The 19457-nt window shown below is 45.6% G+C and overlaps 1 protein-coding gene across 3 annotated transcripts in view; it reads right to left on the bottom strand.

Moving 5' to 3' along the window:
• The window catches only part of CLIC6 (chloride intracellular channel 6), a 34678-nt gene extending 18373 nt beyond the window's left edge, over positions 1–16305 (bottom strand). The window contains exons 1-3 of one of the 3 annotated variants that reach the window (XM_075771468.1): positions 15621–16305; positions 15524–15590; positions 14786–15481 (exon numbers count right to left, since the gene is read on the bottom strand). In XM_075771468.1, the coding sequence (XP_075627583.1) occupies positions 14786–15481; positions 15524–15590; positions 15621–16153 (1296 nt within the window). In that variant the 5' untranslated portion in view covers positions 16154–16305. Of the gene's footprint in view, positions 1–14785 lie in introns of all 3 variants that reach the window. The other 2 variants (XM_075771459.1, XM_075771450.1) reach the window with 2 other exon arrangements.
• Between the last annotated feature and the right edge of the window lie 3152 nt (positions 16306–19457).

Below are 19457 nucleotides of genomic sequence, written 5' to 3'. Positions count from 1 at the left end.
AAGCCCCATCCAACCTGGCCTTGAACACTTCCAGGGATGGGCATCCACAACTTCTCTGGGCAACCTGTGCCAGTGCCTCACCACCCTCACAGTAAAGAATTTCTTTCTAACATCTAATCTAAATCGACCCTCCTTCAGCTTAAACCCATTGCCCCTTGTCCTGTCACTACACTCCCTCATAAACAGTCCCTCACCATCTTTCCTGTAGGCCTCTTCAGGTACTGGTCAGCCACAATTAGATCTCCCCAGAACCTTCTCTTCTCCAGGCTGAACAACACCAACTCTCTCAGCCTGTCCTCATAGGAGAGGTGCTCCAGCCCTCCGATCAGCTTCGTGGCCTCCTCTGGACTCACTCCAACAGCTCCATGTCTCTCCTGTACTGGGGCCCCCAGAGCTGGACGCAGTACTCCAGGTGGGGTCTCACAAGAGCCGAGTAGAGGGGCAGGATCACCTCCCTCGACCTGCTGGTCAGCATCCTCTCAGACAGTGAGCACACCCAAGTAGCTCAGGCCTAACGGAGGCCAGGAGAGCTCAGGGAGTACCTCAGACCCCAGCTGGCCAGATCATGGACAATCATCAAAATAAGGTATGGGCATATATGGCACCAGAATGCCATCTAACAGAACAACAGCAGCAATGGATAGGCAGAAAGTCTACCACCTGTGAAAGCAACACTACCAAAGGGTGGGATATTGATTCAAAGATGAGCATACCTGGAAGATTATGAGTCCCCAGAAGGTTGGTGATAGGGAATGGTTAACTTTCAGACAGGTCTAAGTCGCTGAGCGCCTGGAGCAGACATCAGGAGGCCGCTCTGGGTGCTTTGGGCTGGCTGCTGCCGGGGCACAGGTAACCAGTCCTCCCAACAAAGAGCCAGATCAACTGCTGAAACCCACCAGCAGTTGTTTGTACCCATTCAATGTTAGCGCCCATCCATGAAACAGGCTACAAAGATGATTTCTTAGGAGTCCTGCCTTAAAGTGCTGTCAGGATGTGGGGCTCCAGGGCACAGAGCAGCTGCCAAACTGATGCAGATACAGACCTATGGAAAAGGTGTGGCTGGGATCCTCAGACGGGAGGATTTCTTAGTCCAGCTTTGTATTTTTCCTCATAGAGACAGGGAAATTTAGACCTTTATAGTGGCATCTAGGTGCTATAAATTAAGGACTGTACAAATACAGAATGAAAAGACTGCTCTTAACTTAAAAACCAAACAGGAGACTTCTATGTAGACAATTAGTAGGGATGTGGGAATGCCAGAGGATCTTTGGAAGGTTTTTTTATAAAATGCTGTGTAGATTAAGGCTTTTAGCCAAAGCTAGGCCAAAAAGAGATGCCAAGGGAAAGAGAATGAAACAAATGTAGGTGCTAGGCAGTAAAAGGAATTAACTTTTCACCTGCATAGCTTTAACTGACCACAGAACACCATTAAACTGATTATTGCGTGACCACGGATTATAAGTAGTAGGCTAAAGGTTGAGTCTACCTGCAAACAGGACGACAATTTAGATATACCTATCTACTGTGGTTTTAATGATGCAGTTGCACATTAGTGGTTATCTCATTATTAATCTAGCTATTATTACTGATACTAAAAAAAAAAAAAAGGGGCTCCATCCTGGAGCAGGGCTCGTCTGGCACTGAATGTGGGTTCAGGCTGAGCTTCCACCTGCAGAAATAACAAAACCCTTGCTGACTCACATTTTAGCATCTGAAGCTTGGGCGAGATTTATGTCTCCCGACTGGCCACCTATTTGCATTTCATAACATTTTCTAACAATTTCATCATTAAGGCTTTTCTCATTCTGTTAGGTTTCTGAAATTATACTATACTTTCTTTCATGAAGTATTTGCATTAACTTACTATGATTATTTTGTTTTCTTAGATTTCATAATTCACATGTTCAGGAAGGCTCCTTGCTAGAAATGGTTCTTTGAATGCTTTTGGTCCTCAGTTCATGTTGAGGGATTAACAGTCTGTCGGAGTTTATTTATGGAATATTTCCCTCGGCCCTGTTTTTATGTAGTGAGCAGTGGTCACAGCTTAAAGGGGTTATATACATCTGGAAATCCTAATCCTCTCTAGATGACAGAAAGAAAAAGAAGTCTGAAGCTGTAATTTCCTCTGGTTTCAGTTCTCTCTCTCCCCTACATGCCAGCAGCCATTTCAGAGCAGAGAAAGCCTCCTTTATTCTAACTTTCGCTGCATTATTTACTTACTCATGGTCTGCTGGGTAAGTAATTATTGCTGAAATTAACTTAATTACTTAGTAATTAAATGCTTTTGATGCATAGGAAGAAATTTTCCTTCATTAAGGAGCAACTTTGTGGCAATAAACTCTTTACCTTTGTCCAGTTACTTTATAAATAATAAGAAACAAAAGGCCCAATCTCAGTCCTCTTAGATGATATATCCATTTACTTTTGATTTTGATATCACAGTCTGCCCAGGATTTCTACTGAGCAGTGGGGCTGCCTGCACCCTGCCCTTCCAGTTCTGACAAAGATGATAAATAAATGAACCCTTGAATGATAATTCTGCAAAATGAACAAAACACAAGAGAGTGCAGGTGAAAATTAAAATGTGCCACGTCATGTAATACATTTACAGAGGCTGTGGTTTTACTAATATTCACTCTTATTTACATTAAAAGGATTAAAGATTAAACTGATATGTGTATGGACTCTTACGAAAGAGAGAAGTAAGCCAGTTCTGCCATTTTACGCAGCGGTAACGTAAAAAACGTAAAACGTTGTCACAAGTATTTTCAATTACAGCTGTGGCTCTCTGCAAGGCAGTCAAAGGCAGTCCACAGGTGATCTTAAAAAAATTCCTAAAATCAAATGAAATTACAAAGGAAAAATGCAAATTACAGGTTTATTTCCTCAGATATCTTATGGCTACCTAAACCAGTTCTGCAAATAAAGCCACTGCACTAGCTACCATATTTAGCATCACCTGGGATGGTGCTGTGCCTGGTTTCAGAGCGAAACCATTGGGGAGGCAGATCCTTGTCCCACGCTCCTGCCACTCAGGGATGCCCAGCTGGGAAGCGGCCCACGGCGCTGCCCATGCTGCATCTCGTGCAGCCGGGCACCATGGGATGGGGGCCAGCAAGCCCAGGTAGAAGGCTGGGCAAAATTCAGCATTTCCCCAGGTTTCCATCTCCAGGTCTTAGTGCAGCAATCATGCACAGCCTTCTCTTGGCCAGATACTAAACACTTCAAGGCAAAGTAAACGTCTACTGTTTTTAGATGCCTAGCCCCCCAGCAACAATACATGAATACAGTAACCCTTTAAGACAGTCTGCTTTTTTTCCTAAAACAGCTTGGAAAATTATTTCAACAAATAGTACTTTATCCCATCATAATTATCAATGCATTATTACTTATTTATCTCTTATTTTACAAGGCTTACTTAGATTACGGTGACAAGCAAGCTTCCAGGAACTGTGCACAGCAAGGAGAATGGAGGCAAGGCAAGAAAAATTAAAGGTAAAATTAAACAGGAAAATTATCATGTGGCTAGTGAAGGCTGAAAAACTTCAGCTACAGTTTAGTAGGGCTTAAATTAATCTTGTCCAATTTAGGGATATTGTTCTCCTACGCAAGTAATCGTCATATTGCATGAATTATACTTGTTTTACCTCTCCCTCAAAATAGCATTACTTTCAGTCATCGCTATTTGTTTGCTTTATTAGTACATGATGTTAATGAATTATATCTGTATTACTCATGCACAGCAACTGAGACTTTTCAATGCAATGTAACTAATCATTGCCACTCCTCCAAAACAGAAGCCATTTTATTTGAATGGGAGATGTGACAAAATCTCCATTGCTTGTAAAAAAATAATCTGGTGGTTTATTCAGAAGAGAAGGTTTTAAGCAGAGGCAAAGGGAAATGGGTGCAGAGGTGCCCCTGTTCCGCTCCCCCTGAAGTGAGGAAAGGGAATGCCATCGTCCACTTTAACCACAACAGAAATATTCCAGCTCATTAGTAAGAGTACACAGCCCTCAAAAAGATCACTCCCTCTAATGCTTATCCACTCTTTAATTATAAGAGTCAAGATTATTTTCAAAAACCCACCGGTAGTCTAAGAAAACTGAGAGCCTTTTAACTGAACACAGGTGAAAATCAGAGCTGGGAAACACTGCCCAGTTACAGATCACTGGCTTAATCTTATACCAACTAGTTCAAAAAACAAATTTCCTTCTGCCTACAGAGTTCGTGCCGTCTGTGTTTGTGTTAATGGGAACACTACCAGGTCACAAGCGCACAAGCAGCAAACCAAATGCTATAAGCTATTTATCCTGTTACAAGAATTATGTTTAAATACCTCAATGCTATTTCTAATCCGTATTTAATAACATGGCAAGATGCCAGCTGAACATTCTACATGGAGACAAAAATCTTATATCCTTTTTAAATTCTCAGAGGGAATTACTTCAACAAAAGAGCATTATATTCTTGAACACATTATAGGTCTGGGAAAAACAGATTAACTGGTATTTCAATGACACATCCTGTTTTATACTTCACCATATGATACTTAACCTGCGAGACACAGCAGTGCTGTTTCAATCTAAATGCAAAAACTATACGCACATACAAAATGTCTGTGATTTGTGTTGTAAACAAATAAGTAAATAAATAAGAAATACCCAAATAAATAAGCTATTTTATGCAGCTTGAGGGAGCAGGTTGTTGAAGGCTTGGTGAAGTGATTGAGAAAATAATTTGCCAATGGTATTTCTAATTCTGATGTTTAAATCAAGAGGTGAAGGTGAAAGATGAAGATTGGTTTTGTGGGTTTTTTTATACTCTTACATATGTGATATTTTGGTCCAAGTAGAAAATAATTCAAATGACCAGGTAAAATATTACATACAGAAACCTGTCAGCTCCAGTGGGAACTGGCAAAGACTTGTCCTGAAAGAGCAGTTAAAAACTGGGCACAAATACCAGCAAAGACCCATTAGCTTGACAGAGAGGAGGCTGGACTCTATTCCTTTACTGGTGTAAATTCAAATTCAAGACTATTCATCCTGCTCTCCCCACCACCTCTCTTCCATTCACAGGCTTCAGGAAACTATGAGAAACACAGTATTGCTAATTAAAAGACAGTTTTTAAATAAAGATATACTGTATGGATCCTACTGCAAACCAATCAGCCCTGGTATGTACAGCTATAACACGGATATTCCTCAAAACAAGGACCGTGCCTGAGGTCCCAGCCCCCACCCCCGGGGAGCCCCCGGCCCCCATGGTGCTCCTGGCAAAAAGGAAGCTGATGGTTTTGCCAAGGGGGTTGGTAGCGTCTTTGTTTCTGTAGGCAGCATACACCCCCAAATTTTTAACTCTCTAGTGTATATTTGGATCCTGTTTTGAGCTTCATCTGCCACTGTCATGGAAAGAAACTTGATTTTTTACAAAATGCTCGGGTTCTGTTAATAGCTTTTAAAAAAAATTTCAAAAGTGACTACCACGTAAATGTCAATGATTCTCCAAGACACAAATGAGAATGTTTCTGAAATCTGAGTAAATGTTTAACTTCTTTGTAACTATCCCATTTGAGTAACTTGGGAAAAGGTGTTCATTTGTGACTCCAGTGCTGCTGTAATTTACTTTGGAACAATTATATTTCTACTCTATTTTGAATATTCAAACATATGCTGAAATTTGAGGGGAAAAAAACGAGATGGGAAATATCCCCTTTGCACCTCTGCCTGTCTGTGAGGGTTTACAACACCCATCTCCCTGCACAGGGCACATCCCGTAGCCAGCCGGCGCGTCAGCCCCAGGCACCCTCCTCCCGGGGAACGCCTCTGGCAGCGGTGTCGGTGGCAGGCTGCATGAACTGCTGCTGTTTGCTTTGAGAAGTTAAATATTTTTATGAAGGAATTAAAACACTTTAACTGCTGACAAGGCGGGTGTTATTGAAAGCAACTGGAACGGAGTGACTCGACTTGTTCAGGGTTTTATCAGTAAATAATCAGACATTGCAAATGGAAATGCATACAGGTCCTTATCACAGCGTGACATTTTGTTATCTGAGCAAGAAAATAATCAGGTAACCTTCACATGGCATTTACTTACGCTCCTTGGGCAGGGTCAGAGGAACATGCAATTTCTTACTTTCGAAAAGAAACAGCAGGACCTCTTTAGAGGAGACGCAGAGAATACAGTCAGTGATGGCACGGCAGTAAGTCTCCACGCTTCACTTCCTCTTCCATAAAATATGTATAATATTTCCTTTCACTCCCTCACTCCCTTTATTATCTCTGAAGAGGATGGTCCTGTCTCTCGCTAAAAAGTATACAGATGCCAATTCAAAGTGACTTCACCTGAGATAAGCATCCTAAGAAAGTGTGGTCATATTAATAATTTCCATTATCACTTCTGCTTCACAACAATTTAACTGTTAAAAAATAGCCATAAATATGATTTTGCATGGACCCGTACAATAAAGAGCACAAGACTGTAAGAAAGGCTGAAAGGCAGAGTCCTGGTGATGGCTAACCCTGACTGGTACCCATCAAGGTGAAAAGCCCAAAAAGGCAGAATTGTTTGTGGAAGAGGAGCCATCACAAGGTTGCCTAATCCTCTTCCTGCCAACAGCGCAGCAAAATGTTGGAGAGAACTGATTTCAAATGGAAGAAGATATGGAAGAAAAAAGTTGGTTTAGTATTAAATATATCTAATAAACAGATTTTTTTAATCAACATAAAATGGTTTATTTTTACTATTAGGGATGCTAATAAAATAAAAATCCAGATTCTCGAGTGGACTGGTCACGATTTGTAACACCCATGCCAGGAAAGGGACACAATACCTTTTCATCTTTTTAATGCCTGCCACATTCCGCTTTCTCAAAGCACGCGGGCAACACATCTCTTATTCCACAAGCAATCCCAAAATCAGTGGGAACCAGAGGCTACTGAATACCATTTAAAATCTACATATTGCTACAAAAGTAAATAACAGCAAATAAGCCATACACTGCCTAACTGTAAGGTTGCTGGATATTCCTGGCTCCTCGCATTTGATCTTTCTTATGCTGCCTCCCTTTGCAGGTAATTTATCAAATGTCGTTGGTGTCAAAGAGGGACCAGGAATAACTCTGTGTCTATGGCAGTGGCGTGGCTGAGGGATGCACACTAACCTTTCACTGATGCTCCAGGTAACATCACAACCTCAATCACCCGCATCCCACATCCATGTCCTAAGTACAGGGCTAACGATGCAGCTTCTGATGCCTCCTCCATTTTGGTAACTGTGCCTAAACCCCTTGTGAATTAATCTAGACCTAACACTGACAGGACTTTTAACACTAACTTTTTTTTTCCCCCCTCAAAAAAAGCTCTTAATTTTTATTTAATGAAGACCATTTGTAAAATTTAACCTCAATTCATTAATAATTTGACTATAGTTACATTTTTCAACTAACTGGCCAAATCCCTTTCCTCCCCTCACCCAGAAAATCATTCACCACACACTAACATTTTATATTTGTGAATGCCATGAGTCCTGTAGACTGGTTTGTTATTCATCTATATACAAGTATGAATCAAGTCTCAAATTAAACAGACAGACAACATGAAAATTCCCAGGCCCTGCTGCATGACAATCACCTCGTGCAGCAATCATAAACGTTTCTGAAGAAGGCTGCAGCTCTCCAACAGGATTTACGAAATGCAGGTTCACTTCAGACAACCAGGGACTGAAGGCACAAAGCAGACAAGGAAAACTTCCATCCTTGCCCCTGTTTCTGGGATGATCACAGGTAAGATCAACCTTTTAATGAAGACAAAACTCAAGGAGCAGAGGTGGTATGGTTGAATTTTGGGCAGCAGGCTGAGCTCATCAGAAGTTTCTGCTGATTTCAGCGAGAAAGAAGCACAGGCCATGCCCCAGGACTGAATCAGGAAAGCATCCCCTGTTTAGTGAAGGGCATAAATAGCATGTGACTTTAAGCTTATGCTTAAAGTAAAACCCATGGTTAGGTGCTTTACTGAAGCAGTGTGCTGAGAGTCAATAAAAATAGGAAAAGGTCTAGGAACGTAGCTTTACAGACGTTTATTTCAAAAGTGGGTTTGCCTAAAACATGCCTGCAAACAGCAGAGATCTGCAGTTACACTGAGAATAAATAGATGGTCAGGGCTTGTATGATATTAGTCTACATGCAGTTTTAGGACTTCCAAAGCATGGACAAAAAGATGACTCCAAGACGTATGTCTAGATCATTAAAAAAAAAAAAAAATTAGATGCAACTTGACTCCAAGACGTACGTCTAGATCATAAAAAAAAAAAAAAAAAATTAGATGCAACTTCATATTTCTGATCAGTTAGGTCTATCTGTTTGCTTGTGTCTTTCTGGAACAGGACTTGGCCTGTCAGAACTGACACTGGCATAAACAGCACCCTACTGCTCCGTTAAGCATCCCTCCAGGAGCAAAGTGGCAAACCCAGTTTGGGTGCAGTTTTCAAAGCTATTCTTTAGTCAGCAGCTCCAAGGAACTGTGTTTCTTTTTAGCAGTCTAAGCTCTGAAAAGGTGGCAACCAGAATAGCTGTAAAAGAAAGCATGAGACGTGAAAATGAAAAAGATTGCACATTCAAAAAAATTTGCATAGCTTTTTCAGAAAAAATATTGATATTGGTATCATTGCCTTTTAAACCAAAGTCTCCCAAGCGCAGTTTTATTGAAGAGTGCTGGAAGCATACTCAGCTCCCAGAAAAACTGCTGCAGGTGCAACCAGCATGCACAATAACCTGAAGAGTTATGAAAGGAATTTGTAATGCCAGTTCCTCTTAAGCTGCATTAGGGAACCTGAAATTGCCATATTCCAGCTGGAAAAAAAAAAAAAAAAAGGAGTTGAGAAAGGGCAAATACCCATGGGAACAGAGCCAGCTTCCTGCTTTGTACGACAGTCTTGGAAACAGAACCGCAAAATGTCTTTGAACAAACGCACCTCTGCTGATTCGGTACTTTTTGTACAGCTGTATGTAGCCAAAGAATCCAGATCACCGTACAAACAGCTAATTAACCAGCAGCAAGAAAAGCGGAGCTACGCTGATTGTGCTGGGCAGCCCCATAAGGCTCAGTCCCAACCAGCTTCGCTTTGATTCTGGTTTCAGCAGATCTAGCCTAAGCGGTGCTTGTGCTCTGCTCCAGGGAAGAGGCTTTCTCCTGAATGATTTTTTCCCTTGTTCTGGGGTAAACGTCTTTACTCACTTCTAAAAGCTGACAGGTCTCATAACCAACTGTAAAACAGATTATCAGAAAGAATGGTGGAGGGAAACAACATGTAAAAAAATGACAGGATTATAGAGGCAGCAATGTGGCACCTGAGACAAGCTCCTACTTTTGAAGAAGGTACACAAAATGTAGCTGGAGAAGGAGGAAAACAGAGAGTGAGGAGAACGGAGCAGATGTGTTCCTCAGGGAAAATATGGCATGGTTTTGACGGAAAGCAAAATGCAGCAGCGCTGGCAGGGATGGGGGAAAAGAAGGGAAAGAGAAGCCATCTGTTTCCTACCATTGCCAAACCGTACCGAATGCTTCCCCGCCCATTCCATGACAATTTGTCCTTCCGTAGCATCGCACAAATCCAATGCGCTCACCTTTGGTAAGCTTTGGGTAGTTCCCTTTCCTTGGATAAATATCCAGAATTAATCGTCCCTAAAAACCTCTTTTAATCCATAAATATATAGCTAGTGTAACTCCACATATACAAGTCTTTACTTTCACCCTCCCGAGGTCATCTAAATACTGGGTTCCTACAGTGAATCTACACTAAAAAAAGGACAGTAAATTCCTGTCTACTTTCATTTTGATAAAGGATGTTAGCTATTCTCCTTATAAGCCATACTCACCTAACTGATTTACAGACTGACGATGAGCAAAAAATCAAGATCTTAAGCACAAATACCTACTCAGTGATTATACTGTAAATGTTTGCTTACGTCAAGCATCAGGTACAGCGCAGAGTCCACTGAATGGACATACGGGCTAGGAGGCTTCTGCAGGGATCTGAGCTCCTGCTGTCCACGGACTTCCTACCTACAGCATTCAAAGCCCAGAAGTCCAGTTTGAGAACAGTCTGTTTATACTTTAAATGTAGGTTATGTATAAACTGCAGATCCATCACATCACTGAAAAGGAGCTCTAGTATGAAACAGCCTTTGCCATTTAAGTTGGATACGTTAACTGCGGTCTTTGGCGACACAGATGCGAGCACCTGTTATTCCTATGTCTCTACTCCCAGCAAGACCTTTACTTTCTTGTTTATCAGCATTTTTGATAACTCAGCACAGCTCTAAGTATATCAAGTCAGTTAAGCACATCTCAGGAATGGTGCAAGGAAATTCTGTATCAGTAAAGTAACCTTAGACTCTTGTAGGAATTAAATAATTCTCTGAATGTAAACAAATGACTTTTTGATTTAAAGACCAAGAATGTCACAACAGTGAATAAAGCCCATTGCTTTTCATTGGATAAAATCTGTTACCTTAGACTCATGGTCAGCTTTTATTAAATACCACTTAACCCAGAAACTAAGCAAGAGTTGTTTTGGAAGATGAGCAATCTCAGAGAAGGCCTTGTGCTCAAGCTGGGTTGTTTGGCCGACTGTTTGTGTTCAACACTTACAGATAAATCACAGTCCCTAGAAAACTTTGGGATGATGAAATCTGCAGTTGTGATTCTGGTATTTAAGTTTTCTGTCTGTAAGAAAATTTAAAATGGATTGGTAGGTAACCTTGCAGGGTTTTTATTTTAATTTACAAATAAACTTTTAAGTCCTACATAAGTGTTTAAATTGCTTAAAATAAACTGAATAATTTTGGTGAGAGTTCCGCTATATTCAAATGGTAAGATAGATTTATGACATTTACAGATGTTTTCTGACAAAAAAGGGCTTTTGGCAAAGAAGAAGAAGAAAAAGCATACATATACCATTGACCTTAGAAGATCAGCTAGCAAGATTCAACACCCAGAAGGCGTCCTACCCAAGGTGCCAGATATGCTTAGCTGAATTACCAAAGACCAATCGGAAAGTTTATCTGGATGACCTTTGCAAACATTTGACTTTGAAAAACCAGAAACACATTACTATCTAAAGGAAATATACAGCACGTTGTTTCATGGGAAAACTGAAATCAAGTAAGCACCTAGTGAAACCCTCAAAGCAATTTTGGTATGGTCTCGGGCTTATAACCAAAGAGTCTTATGTAGTTCAGCTTCACTATGGGCACAGTTTAGCTGCCTAAATGCAGATGTCTGCTGTCTTTGTAGCCTGTCCAGCATCGAGCTGCTGGTCCTGAAGGACATTATCTCCCATAGATGCTGCTAACTCTTCTAAGTGCTAGAGTAGCTCAGATAGCATGAGATGCTGACATTGGGTGTCTGAGTTCAAACTAAATAGCGCTGCATAGCAACCCAAATCAGCTTAAAAGCACAATTGCTGGTACCCATCCTTGTGGAGCTAGCAGGAATTTTGCCACCCACCTCTCCATGGGAGGCACAAGGTAACACAATATTCACAATATTCAAATACATGTATGCAAAAACTAAATGAATCAATGCAAAGCAGCAGGAAGCAGAAGAGGAAAAAAAAGCAACTCTAAAAAGAACAAGCTTGATCAACCACAGGAAAAACAAGAAACACTACTCATCATACAACTATATCGGAAAAGTTTATTTCTGATGGTGATGCTTCTCGTTGTTATTCTCAAAATGTTATTACTAAAAAACTACCAAGTACTTTAATGTTGGCCAAGTCTAATGTAATGCTCCCTAGCAGGGAAACTGTGAGGATCATTCAGTCACCACCACCGTATTATTTTCTTGTGAGTTTTCTTCTATTATGGGACTGACTTTTAACATTTCTCTGTATTTGCATTGTGCTATCAAATCATGGCATGGACCTCCTGCCCATGCCAAATCTCAGTATTTGAAACAGCCTAATCACTTCCCAGTTTCTGGTGGCATTATAGAAGAGTAGAGTTTTAAACAGAGGTTTGAAAAAGGTCAGGGAGCTGATGGATAATATATTTACAAGGAAGCGCCCAGCTGCATGGGAGAAAGCACACAAGGTGCTTGCTGACAAACGCAGCAGAAGGATGAAAGACGTTAGCAGCACTTGCAAAGCAGAGGTGGGTGTCAACACTTCAGAAACACAGAGAGCATAGAATAGTGATATAATAAAGGATAAGAGAGGTTGTCTCATGTGCATTAGAAACATGCATGTGAAGGGAAGTGTTTCACGCTGGAAACAAACTTTTGCATTCAGTATGAATCATCTTCTCACTTAACCCTTGAGTTTTAGCAATTGCTCAAGAAGGAGCACCATGTCTGTGGATCACATGCTGTGGTCAGATATAAACATTCAATAATCCCCAAACACCAAAGTTCACACAGTCCGACCTTGGAATCCACTTTTCCCCTTTCTCCCATTAAAATACATCAGCAGCTATTTAAGCACAGCATTGTGTATGTGCTCGTAAAATCCACTTAAGCCACCACCGAGAACTTCCAGTCTCTTTTATACCCCCTTCCCTGCTGCCAAGAGAAGGGTAGAAAGATAGTTAGCACATCTCCAGGTGACGGCAAAAGCAGCATTAACATGAACTCTGTTGACAGCAGCAAAGCAAAGCGCTTCTCATTTCCCACCACTGCAGTCCCGGCACATTTTGGTGGGTAGAGAGATGCTGAGCTCTGCAGTAGGCATTTTTTTTCTTCCATTAAATGGGAGAAACTCATGCCAATCTCTAACTAAAAATACTAATCCAACCTCAACTAAAAAAATCTAGCTCCAGGTGAGGTAAAATATTCAAAGTTTGTAATATGCCTCCACGGAAATCATTAGAAAAGCAGCTGTATTATTTTCTCAGCATTCTTAAGTCAATCATAAAAGTGCTCCTTCTTCTGTCTTTATCAATTCAGAAATATTTTCAAAAAACATGCTTAATCCTAATACTTGGGGACTACAGAATCGCAACAGATGGTCTTATTATAGGCTGCTCTATAATTTTGGCCACGTTCTTCTTCCATAAAGCATGCACCCAAGTGCAGTAAGGCACATGTAGCCTTTATGACTTCAGCCTCTGCCACTCCGGCATGCCTTGATAGATATAAGAGCATAAAACAACAATTAAAAAAAAGTTACAAAAGTGTCCCTACAAAGGGGGCTGTCAATCTGTGAGCCAGAAAGTCTGTAAATCACCTCTGCCAGGCTCAACAGTAATAGCTCCTGCTGTTTGACACAAAATCAGATTTCAGCTCCAGCGTTACCATCTAGCTACCTTACACCAACCTGATGTACAGAGTTGCCTTTAGAGCACAGAATCCATCCCAGCCTGCATGCTAAGGAATTGCTTAAACTGAGGAGCAGCTGGGGCACGCTCACCAACATCAGTCAGCATGATCATTCATCTTTCCTGTATGGCATCATCCAGCATGTCCAACACTACTATCTGTAAGCCTCAGAGCATTCCTCAGCTTTTCACATAATACTACTTCAAAGGAGGCTCAGCCTTGAAAAAAAGGGAGTGTGCGCTGAGGTGGGATAAATCAAGGTATAAATATTGCTTCAGCCCTAACCCCTCTGACCCAGAAGGCTGGCAATGAGTTTTTCTTTCACAGTTAATTCTGGCTGCTACAGAAGCAGCCTCAGCCAACTCAGGAGGTGCATTATTTGCACAGGAGGTATGGCTTGTAGGGGAGAAGGTAGCAAACGCCTTCTGTTTCCCTAGTTTTAGTTCCTGAGTTTTAGGTCTACTCTGAGAAAAATATCCCACCCTGCTCCACATTTTATTTAGCCCAGAGAGGTCAGAGAAGAGGGAAGAAAAACTACTTAGCATGGTTTCTACGCACAGAAATTTCACATCTGCTATTTCATCTCTGTGGACGGATGCTGTTTCCATGAAGAGTCCCCCTGACTTTGATGGGATTCCAGGCACAGGCTAGAAAGAAGCTCTAAAGGTCTCTACTATAAAATACCAGAAATTAGTTTTAAGACCATTACAATTTTTCTCTTTTTTTATCCATTTCCCTCTAACGTAAATCTTCCCTGCCCAAACACAAACTGCACAATTACAAGGGACGCTACACTGCTGGGCAGTTCATTGACTCTCTGAATCCAGCCTTGTCAAACTTTGGGGTAACTATCTAAATGTTGACCATAGTTCATGTTTGAAAATCCCAGGATCACATTTTAAATTATATTTTTCAGTTTCTTCCACCTCAGCCCCCATGATGTGCTGTGTGCCCTTCTTACTGTATTATAAAGATTTTAAAATCCCTTGAGAACTCTTTATGTCACAAGTCACAGCTAGCAATTCCAAACAGATGCTGCTGGCTCCAAGCCTCATGGTGAGGAGGGCACAAGGGGACTCCCCGAGTCCACCGAAACTGAGATCCCTGGCACAGCCTTTCCATTTGAACCTAGAGAAACCTCAAGTAATGCAGCGCAAGGCTCAGCAGGAGAAACTATGGGGAAAAACACTTTACTGGTCAGGTCTGTGCTGCTCTGGGCTGTGCGATTCCACCAGCTCCCAGGGCCGAGGGGACGGGCAGCGCTGGCCTTCAGCCCTCTCCCATCCCGCCCGCTGCCCGCAGAAGCGATGAGGAGCCAGAGGCAGGTTTATTTTGGGTGTTAACAACCAAATCACCTTAACCAGGATGGACTTTTGCCTGCCAGATTTCAATGCCACTCATCACAGGAGCGGCCCGGGACTCATGATCGTGAACCCAAGTTTCCCCAGCAGCCCCCCACACCCTACCTTGACGAAGAGGGAGATGTCGTGTTCCTGCTTTTCCTCATCCTCCGCTTCCTCCTCCAGGGCGGCTGGCGAGCCCATCTCATCCTCCTCGTCCTCCACCCGGCCCCGCACGCCGTTCAGGCTCCGACCTGCCGCGTCCCACTCGCCGCCCTCGGGGACCGAGGGCCGGCCCGGCTGCCCCGCCGCCGCCGCGCCGCCTTCCCCTGCCCCCGGGGCCGCGCTTCCCGCTCCTGCTACCGCCGAGGCACCGGCTCCCCGCTCCGTCCACGGCATCTCCGCTCCGTTCTCACCGTCGGGGCCGCCCGGCGACCGGCGTCCGCCGTCGGCCTCCCCTCTTGCCGGCACCTCCGCCTCCGCTTCCCCAGCCGCCTCGCTCCCCGCCGGGGCCGCCGCCTCCTCGGGGACTGTCCCCGCTGGAGCTGCCTCCCGCACCGCATCCTCGGGGCCTGTCCCCACCGGGGCTGTCGCCACCGCCTCCTCGGGCTGTGTCGCCTCCGCGGCTGCCTCTCTCACAGCCTCTTCGGGGTCTCTCGCCGACGGGGCCGTCTCCTCGGTCTCTTCGAGGTCTATCCCCACCGGGGCTTCCTCCCTCACCGCCTCTTCGGGGTCTGTCCCTGCCGAGGCTGTTGCCGCCGCCTTCTCGGGGTCTGTCCCCTCCGGAGCTGCCTCCCTCACCGCCTCCTCGGGGTCTGTCCCCTCCGGAGCTGCCTCCCTCACCGCCTCCTCGGGGTCTGTCACCGCCGGGGCCGCCCCCGCCTCTTCGTGCTCCGTCCCCGTTGGGGCCATGGCCGCGGCCTCAGGCTCTGTCCCCGCCGGGACTGCCTGCTCGGGCTCTATCCCCGACGGCGTTGCCTCTTGGGGCTCCGTCGCCGTTGGGGCCACCGCTGCCTCCTCGGGGTCTGCCCTCGCTGGCGCAGAGCCCCCGGGCGCGTCTACCCCCGCGGCCGCCGCCGCCGGCTCCCCTCCCGGCGGACCCTCGCCCGCCGGGCCACCCCCGTCAGGGTCCCGCTGCTCAGCCCCCGCCGGAGCCTGCTGCTCCGCGCCCGTCCCGCCCGGGGTCTCCGCCGCCCCCTCGGGGGAGCCGCTCCCCGTTCCGTCGCTGTCCCCGGGGGGCACCGCCGCCACAGACGGCTCTTGCCCAGCCGCCGCCTCCCCGCTCAACCGCGGCTCCTCGCCGCCAGGGGACCCATCCGGGGGCTCCGGCGCTACCTCGGGGGACACCCCGGGCTGCGGCTCCCCCGCCGCCACCTCGGGGGACACCCCGGGCTGCGGCTCCCCCGCCGCCGCCGCTTCCTCATCGCCTCCTTCCCGCGGAAGGTCGCTCCCCTCCGGCGGTGGGGAGCCGGGCCGACCCGGGCTCTCCGCCATGCCGGCCTCCCCCAGGGCCGCTGCCCAAAAGCGCAGCGGGGCGGGCGCGTCCGGCCGATGGGCCGACCGGTGACCAGCGGAGCCGCCGCCGCTGCTGCGCCGGGGATCAGCGCCGGGCACCGACGGGGGGGACGGCAGCGCCTGCGCACAGCCTCCCCCCGGGCCGCGTGTGTGGCGAGGGGGCGGCAGCCACAGGTGCCGGCGCTCCTCCTCCCGCGGGTCCTTCGCCGTCCCCCCGCCCCAGACCTCTCCGCCCCGGTAAATGTCTTCCCCACTGATTTTGGCACGGGAGGAGGTGGCGAGACCGTGACCGTGACGGCACCAAGCGCTGCCAGGCGTCCCCTCGGCCATCCCCTTCCTACCCACCGGCAGCTTGCAGGTGCTCAGCGGTACCGGAGCCTTTCCAAAAAGTGACCAAAAGGCTTAGCCCCACCGAGGCTGGCTCGGCATGCCTGCCAAGCACCCGCTGCCTGCCCTGCCCGGGCTTCGCCTCCCACCCCAAACCCTCCCCGATCTCCATTCCTGCCCTTGCTTTCCCCACTTGCTCATGGCCTCAGGCACAGTGCGTCTTGCAGCCCCCCCAGACGTCCTGGTGCTCTCCCCGGCCACCAGCCTGGCACCCACAAGCCCTGGGCCCGTTGGCAGGTGGGGCCGACAGCCACCCAGGGGCTGAGGGTTTGCTGGACAGGGAGAGGGATGCCAATTCCCAAATCCAGGTTTATGAAGGGAACCACTAATACCCCCACTGCTGCTGACCCACTGAAACTGGCAGTGCCCAGTCTTGCACAGTTTCCTAAAAAATACAGCTGAACCAATGCCTCATCTCAGCAGCCACCTAGTATCTGAAATGTATTTCCAAGTCATCTTTGGGTGGCACCAAACATTGTTAGGAAGGAAAACGTATCCTTATCAACTTGCAAAATCCTAAGAGGGAACATCGAAACACTCCGTGAAAGAAAACCCAACTGGATTTGCACACTTTTAAGTAGTTTTCCTTCATACGTGACCATGCCAAGCGCTATGTGCCTCTGTGAGAATTTGCATTTAAATATGATGAGAAATACTGTGTTCTGTGCAGAGCAGGCAGCTGGTGTGAAAGAAGCAGTAACTTTCGGCTGGAGTAAGGCAGCTGCAGGCCACCTTCTGTTCCAGATAAAAGGCATCTTTTCACACTTTTGACAATTTCTCTGGCTTATGGAGACACTTTGCACACGCACACACACAAAAAGGAAAAAAAAAAGACAATCAGCAGATTATGGTGTGAGGATAAGCTTCAGTAGTTTTGCTTGTAGTCATTTTCTAGGAGATGGAGCCTGCTCTAGTCCCACTCAGAAGTGATTTATGTGAAAGCATTACATATGCTATTTGAACAGAAAATAGTCCAAGGTGCAGAGAACAGTGGACAGAAAAATTGGCTGACAGGAGTGAGGTATCATATTTTAAAACATGCAGTTAAACACTTTTATGTACATGTATATAAAACCACTTTTTTTTATATTTGAGAGTGGAAAGAGCAGGGATAGACTGAACACAGGGGTTTTGAATGGGTGGGAAGGGAGAAGATGCAGCCAACAGGAGACAGGAAATATTACAGACTAAATAATTCCTTCAGGTCAAATACATGCTCTGATAAAAATAAATAAACAGACAAATAAATAAACAAACAATCCTGCAGCTATTTTTCATAGAATTTGTGCTTGCCTGGAGGTGCATTGCCAGTGAGACAAAAGAACTGGGGCAGTCATTGTTAGAAGAGCTGTTTCTGGAAGACTGAGGAATGGAGGCTCAGCATCTGGAGTGCTGTGTCCAGTTCTGGGCTCCCCAGTTCAAGAAAGACAGGGAACTACTGGAGGGTTACAGGGATGATGAGGGGTCTGGAGCATCTCTCGTATGAGGAAAGGCTGAGGGAGCTGGGGCTGTTTAGCCTGGAGAAGAGAAGACTGAGGGGATCTCATCAACGCTTATAAATATCTAAAGGGCAGATGTCAAGAGGATGGGGCCAGACTCTTTTCAGTGGTGCCCAGTGACAGGACAAGGGGCAATGGGCACAAACTGGAACACAGGAAGTTCCATCTCAACATGAGGAAAAACTTCTTTACTCTGAGGGTGACCGAGCAGTGGGACAGGCTGCCCAGAGAGGTTGTGGAGTCTCCTTCTCTGGAGAGATTCAGAACCCACCCGGACGTGATCCTGTGCAACTTGCTCTAGGTGATCCTGCTCTAGCAGGGGGGTTGGACTAGATGATCTCCAGAGGTCCCTTCCAACCCCTACCGTTCTGTGATTCTGTGATCTGGCAATGGAGGTCTTGCAGGTGGACCCTTCTCAAGGCAGTTGTTTGACTTCTATGTTATGGATTCTGATACCAGTAGAATGACACATCTCAGTCATCTCTACTTCTACACAGATAATATTGGTTTACTTGCCCTAACCCTTGCTGAATCGTTCCTAACCCTTGGCCTGAAGGCTGGCCACATCCCCCAGGTGCAATACAAATCCCGTCTTACAAAGCTTTCAGGTGTGAGACAGCTGTGCACACCATCCACAAGCCCTGGCATGTTGACTCCTCTCCAAAGGTGGGTAGTACACTGGCTCACCTCAGGTTTTCACCATGGGAATGAATAGCAAAGCAACATCCACGACATAAAAGTGGTGGGAATTTTGCAGGAGAAATGGTTGCAGGTTATAGACATAACTGGCTATGTTTATATGAGTATCATGTTTGGCTACAGTGCCTGAGAAGCCCTCTCCTGCTCCCAGTCTCCCTGAGCTCAGCTTTGCTCAGCTTTGATGGCTGATGGGCCCTGACAGTTGGGTTCCCTCTGCAGCCCCATGTGGCAGAGCTTCCTCTGGCTCACTGGGGCTGCCCGGTCCGGAGTCTTTCTTCTTTTCAACTGTCCCTTGGTTCTGCACCACTTCCCTAAATAACTCTTTTAGTATCAGTTTCACGTTTTGCTCAGATTATGGGTTTGATGTTGGAGTTGCATCCTGCTGATCTGATGTAACTAAATGAGAGATGATGGTCTCTCACCTATACTTCTTCATGGCAGAGCAGCTTTAACACAGGTATCCTATTTTTCATTATTTGCCTAAGGTGAGGATTTCAAGGCCAGCAAAAAAACCCCAACCTTGCAGTGATAAACACTGCCTGATTATTAACATCGGGCAATGTTTAAGCATAACAAAAGATTAGCTCTTTAAATACTCATGGGAGTCTGACAAAGGCAGAGCAGAAAAGGACTAACAGCTGACATAGCCAAGTTATTAATTACCTTTGTATGATAGAGAAAAGTTTAAGGTATAGTGC

Source organism: Balearica regulorum, chromosome 1 (assembly GCF_011004875.1).
Source record: "Balearica regulorum gibbericeps isolate bBalReg1 chromosome 1, bBalReg1.pri, whole genome shotgun sequence".
NCBI lineage: Eukaryota > Metazoa > Chordata > Aves > Gruiformes > Gruidae > Balearica > Balearica regulorum.
This window is presented reverse-complemented; position numbering and strand designations above follow the sequence as displayed.